The sequence below is a fragment of the Quercus lobata genome, chromosome 6 (assembly GCF_001633185.2).
Source record: "Quercus lobata isolate SW786 chromosome 6, ValleyOak3.0 Primary Assembly, whole genome shotgun sequence".
In the NCBI taxonomy this organism is placed as follows: domain Eukaryota; kingdom Viridiplantae; phylum Streptophyta; class Magnoliopsida; order Fagales; family Fagaceae; genus Quercus; species Quercus lobata.
The window spans coordinates 12,835,153-12,841,281 of NC_044909.1; the positions used below are offsets into that span (position 1 = coordinate 12,835,153).

The 6,129-nt window shown below is 32.3% G+C and overlaps 1 protein-coding gene across 1 annotated transcript; it reads right to left on the minus strand.

Annotated features, from left to right (window-relative positions):
• Positions 1–1,422: 1,422 nt before the first annotated feature.
• On the minus strand, positions 1,423–1,959 carry LOC115949850 (cell wall / vacuolar inhibitor of fructosidase 1-like). Its single transcript, XM_031067119.1, has one exon. The coding sequence runs from the start codon at positions 1,957–1,959 to the stop codon at positions 1,423–1,425; it is 537 nt and encodes a 178-aa protein (XP_030922979.1).
• Between the last annotated feature and the right edge of the window lie 4,170 nt (positions 1,960–6,129).

Below are 6,129 nucleotides of genomic sequence, written 5' to 3' on the forward strand. Positions count from 1 at the left end.
GCTAAAAGTTGTTGCCAAACAGATTGAAATACCATTATAAGACTCTTTTGTGTGTGTGTGTTAAAATATACTTATTTTTTGAAGAAATGAAATTTTAAAAAACTATACATAAAAACTAAAAATCGAGTTTATAAGCTCTAGCCAAAAACACATGATCCAACCTCATGAGGTTTTTTTTTGTGGTTTAGAGGGTCAAAAACTATATGTTCTCTAATCCTTAGCTATTCAAAAAGGAAAGGGAAATATGTTCTCTAATGTGCAGCAAACAATCATTGGTTAGCACCCCACATTTGATAGTTGATACTTGACAGCACTTGGATCATAAGATTCTTCGTTAATCTTTGCCTAAACGTAATCATGAGAAAATTGAATATTTACACACACACCCAAAAAAAAAAACCGAAAAAAAATCAAAACATCTGCTGCCAACCAATCTATACACAGATTCATCGGAACTTACAAAATATTCCTACACAAATTCAATCAATATATAAAAACAAAACAATTTTTTTTAGAACAAATTAAGGGAAGAACAGAAAAATGAAACCAACAGACATAGAGCTCAAAACCACCCAAAAAAACAAAAAAAAATCAACCTCAAAACCACAAAAATTTGAACTTGACAACCCGGACTTTTAAAGAGACCACTATTTGACTGAGCCTACACTCTCTCTCTCTCTCTCTTTAGATTAAGTAATAGCAACATCAGCGTTCATTCCTTCTCTGTTTGACTGAGCCCACTGTTGTTGTTGTTGTTGTTATGGACGAATGAATGTAACAGGCGGTGGGAGTGGGGTGAGTTTGAGGGTGGTGAGGTGGCCATTGGAGACCACATCGATCAACGCTGAATGTTATGGGTGGTGGCCTCAGCGATAGCCGCTGCTAGCAATGGTGGGGGAGCTCATGAATCTCGGCCATGGCTGGGCATGAGACTGAGAGATCAGAGATGTGAGAGAGATAAAGAGCTTTGAGGATTTTTTTTTTTTTCTTTTCAAAATTTTAAATGATAATAGTTTTATTTATAAAATATTCTGAAGTTACCAAAATGATGCTATTTTGGGTGAAAGGATCAGTTTAAAGGAGGCAATCGGGAGGTTTTGATTGAACAGTTTTCATGACTAGACGCTTCCGGCTTTATTTTCACAACTAGTTTTATATAATTTTATTGAAATTTTACTGTTTGACTCAAATAGTATGTCGAAATAGACTTGTACAAAATATTATGCTTCAAAGGACAAATTGGAATGCCCACTAGAATGGAATTAACAACGTTGGGCTGTTGGCTAATGTTGCTATCAAATTTATAAAAAACATCAGTAACAACAACAACAACCAATCACCTTATTTAAAGATAAAGAGTTTTGTAATTATACTTATTCTCTCAAATTTGAAAGTAAAGATAGAGAAATGCATAAAAGCTACTTAAAGCAATAGCTTGACAATGGCATTAGCCACTCTTGCGACATTGTTTATATTTGTGTTCTCGACGGTCAGCGGTGAATTGCCTGAGAAACCTTCTTCACAAGAATTGCTCTCATTGGCAGCATCCTGTGTACCTTGATCAGCAAACTTTGGATTACCCTTAGTTAAAGCTTCAATGGACACTGGAATATCAGCAGTTAAAACACCAGTCTTGTAATCTTCAACACAAGAGAGTAATGCTTCCTTAACCTCGTTTCTTGGGCTCTGAAGAAGAAGGCTATTGATGTGGATTAGAGTTTGAGTTGTCGTGGTGTTTAGTACATTAACCATTATGAGAGCTAGCCCTGCAACATCTGCTGTGGCACTTTTAGGGTCTGATTTAAGGGAAGAGATGCAAAGATTGTAGTTTGGTGTTTGCTTGCATGTTTGCTCAATTAAATTGTCATCATTGGGACGTAGTCTGGCACATTGACTTGATGGTAGGAATATGATTTGAAAGACAACTTGAAAAAGAACTACGAACACTAAAGTTCTCATCTTTGTAGAAGAAAAAGATGTTTATGCTTAGTGGGATAAAGAATATTGTGTGGAGCTTATGCTTAAATGTATGAGCTCTTTTATAGGGAATTTGATATATAGCTGAAATTTCAAAATAAAATTCACCAAATAGTTATCCTACTAATTTCAATGTATATGTCAATTTTTTAAGATAATGGATAAAAGTACAATTATCTATAATATAAATTCGTAAGATACGTTATATCTTTGTTCCAATAAAAATTAATCTCCTTTCCATGTGTAAAACCTATCATGATGCTTTTTTTTTTGTTGTTATTATTGTTTTCGTGTTAGATTCTACGTTATATTCTTTTTGAGAAGATATGTTATATTCAATTACAAATCATGCAATTTATTGTGAATTATAGAACTTTAATATAAACAGAATCGATTTCCATTCTATATCGATTGCTATAAAAATTATTGGTTTGCTTTCCTAATAAAATGAAAACTATAATGGAATCTATTGATTTTCTTTTCTAATAAAAGCGTAATAATTATGAGATGAGATCATTCCAATTATGTTGTTTTTTTGAATTATAGAACTTTAATATAAATAGAAATATAGAATCGGTTTCCATAAAAAACTATTGATTTTTTTTTTTTTTTTTGCAAGGTAAGTGCGGGGGATTGAACCCCCGAGCAGGTCACTATAGAACCTTGGTACCAACTCACCTAGATGGGCGGTGGTCAAAACTATTGATTTTCTTTCCTAATAAAATGCGTAGTAATTATGAGATGAGATAATTCCAAATATAGTTTTTTAAATAGAAAAATTTTCCCCTTGGATTTTGGAGTATTAAAGGAATTTTTAGAGAGGACACGTTCATTATACAGTTATAGCGTAAACTCAGTGATATGATAACGAATAAGTACTAATAATATGATAAAATACAATATGTCCTTTTTATATATAAATACTAAATGATAAAATATTACCTATTTTTTCTATGCTTCGAAGATGACTGCCCCTTTAATTCAATGGAATTATGGGAAATTCAATCTTGTATACTATTTTATTGTTGTAGAAATCAATATTTCTATTCCGGTTAAGTTTATATCAATTTCTTTTACTTTTTCAATCCTTATATATATATATATATATATATATATATTAATTTCTTAAACTCTTTTGTTTCGGTTTTAATTTATTTTTCAACTTATATTATTGTGTTTTACGGTTTACATTACGGCAGGATGTATAATATTCCGTCCCATTCTACCACTAATTTATTTTCATGGTATATATATATATTAATTTCTTAAACTCTTTTGTTTCGGTTTTAATTTATTTTTCAACTTATATTATTGTGTTTTACGGTTTACATTACGGCAGGATGTATAATATTCCGTCCCATTCTACCACTAATTTATTTTCATGGCTGGACTGATATCTTACTTTCTAATTGATGACATGTGTCCCTTTGACAATAAATGTAACAAAAAACATGTGTCATCATTTAGAATAATACAAGCTTATGACTCCATATGGCAAACAATGATATATATGTACACATCATACATCTATGACACATTTTCCGGTTATTTGATATTCATTTAACTATAGAATAATGAGAATCCTTAGATACTCCTAAATAAATGAGTATTTGAATATGTAATTAAATGCATCACAATTAGGGCCACCCCAAGGGATTTCTCCCTATAATATCCTGGTCTGTGTGGAACAAGGGGATTGCACATACCCAAAGGAATAGCCAGATATTCAAAGAGGTCTGGATATTCTTGATTGTCAAAAAAAAAAAAAAATGCAACACGATGGGAAAAGAAACCCAAAAGTCAGACTTTCTCGAAAAATTCTTACTTTCTCCCGGAGTATAGAGAAATGGTGCTCCCTCCTCTCACATTCATGACGGACTCCACCATGAATTTAATGTGTGAACCTAACCATGAATGTGAGAGGAGAGAGTATCATAATTCTCCTTGCTCCGGAAGTACATAAGAATTACTCGACTTTCTTCCCCCTCCCCGCCACCCTCCCTCTCTTGTAACCAACATAATTATATCAAATTATAATATTTTCACTTTAAAGTATAATTTTTTACACATAACTGCCAAATTTTACACATAAAATCCTTAAAAATAAGAATGATATAAATATTTATATAAAACTGGAACATTACGCATTTTCCTTTTATGTTGGCACATCATATTTTGAAATAGGAGAATGCAAAACAAAACTAAATATGGAAATTTCAATTATTTTAAATAAAATCTTTTAGTACACAGATGTATAAATTCAGACCCAGCAAATATGGGGTGAATTCCCCGAAATTCGCTCCATTCTCCCCACTAAGTCCGCCCATCTCCCATTATACTAGTGGCACCCAACAAGTAAACCCACTCCAAACTTTCTATAAAAATGACCAAATTTCACCAAGTTAAGGAAGGTATTCATCCACTCTTCATACGTGAGTCATTGGAAGAAATATTGGCTTAACCGTCGAAGAGTCCTTGGCTGGTTCACACCTGTCACCTTCGATAGACTTTCAATGGTATTTTGGTCATTCTTAGATTTCAGGGGCATTACAGTCATTTTATAGGTTCTAAGGGTATTTTGATCATTTTGTAGGTTCTAAGGGTATTTTGATAATTTCAAAGGGAATTAGGGGAATTTTGGTCATTTTTTAGGCTTTGAGGGAATTTCAATCATTTCTAAGGTTTTTGGGGTCACTTTTTAGGTACTAAGGGTATTTCAGTCTTTTTAAAGTTTCTAAGGGTATTTTTAGATATTCCCTAAGTATAGGGGGCATTACGGTCATTTTCTTTTCTAAGGGTATTTTGGTCATGTTTTAGGTTTCAAGGTTATTTTTTAGGTTTTATGGTAATTTCGGTCTTTTTTTTGGTTTTAAGGGTATTTTGGTCTTTTTTAGATTTCATCGTTAATTCGGTCATTTTTTAGGTTTTATGGTAATTTTGGTCTTTTTTTAAGTTTCAGGGTCATTTAGTCATTTTTTTTTGGTTCTAAGGGGTTTACTGGTCATTTTTTAGGTTTCGTGGTTATTTCGGTTATTTTTTAGGTTCTAAGGGTATTATGGTCATTTTTGTTAGGTTTCCAGGGTATTATGGTAATCAGTGAGAAAGAAAAGGAACCATCAATTTTGACATATACTTGTCTTCATCCCTATATGTATTTTAAACCATTCCAATGTGGGATTGTCATCTTCATCCTCATTTTTTGCTACAAACATATATATAAAGAAATAAGTAAGTAAAAAAGTGACTTCAATGGTGGAACCAAGTGTAAAAGTATGGTCATATATGATATTAGTACTACCTAATGTGATGATGGAACAGTCAAATGTGAGAGAAAAAATAAGGGAACTACTAAATGTGACAAAAATACTGTCAAATATGATGTTGGTATTATCGAATATGATAATAGAACTGTCAAATGTGAGAAAAATATGGGAACAACCAAATGTGACAAAAGAAAAGTCACATGTGATATTTGAACTACACAATGTGAGGATGAAACTATCAAATGTTAGAAAAAATAAAGGAACTGTCAAATATGACAAAAGTACAGTTACATGTGATATTAGTACTGCATAATGTGAGGATGGAACCGTCAAATGTGAGAAAAAAGTAAGGGAATCATCAAATGTGAAAAAATAACTGTCACATGTGATGTTGGAACTGCGCAATGTGAGAATGAAACTGTCAAATGTGAGAAAAAAAGTAAAGAAACCACTAAATGTGAGAAAAAAACTGTCATATGTGATGTTAGAAATGCACAATGTGAGGATGAAACTGTTAAGTGTGAGAAAAAAGTAAGGGAACCATCCAATGTGACAAATGAACAGTCATATGTGATATTAGAACCGCACAATGTGAGGATAGAACCATCAAATGTGGGAAAAAAAAGTAAAAGAACCACCAAATGTGAGAAAAAAACTGTCACATGTAATGTTGGAACTGCACAATGTGATGATGGAACCGTCAAATGTGATAAAAAAAAAGTAAGGGAACCACCAAATGCGACAAAAGAAAAGTTACATGTGATATTGAAACTACACAATGTGATGATGAAACCGTTAAATGTTAGAAAAAATAAAGGAACCGCCGAATATGATAAAAGTACAGTCATATGTGATAGTACTGCACAATGTGATGATGAAACTGTTAAAT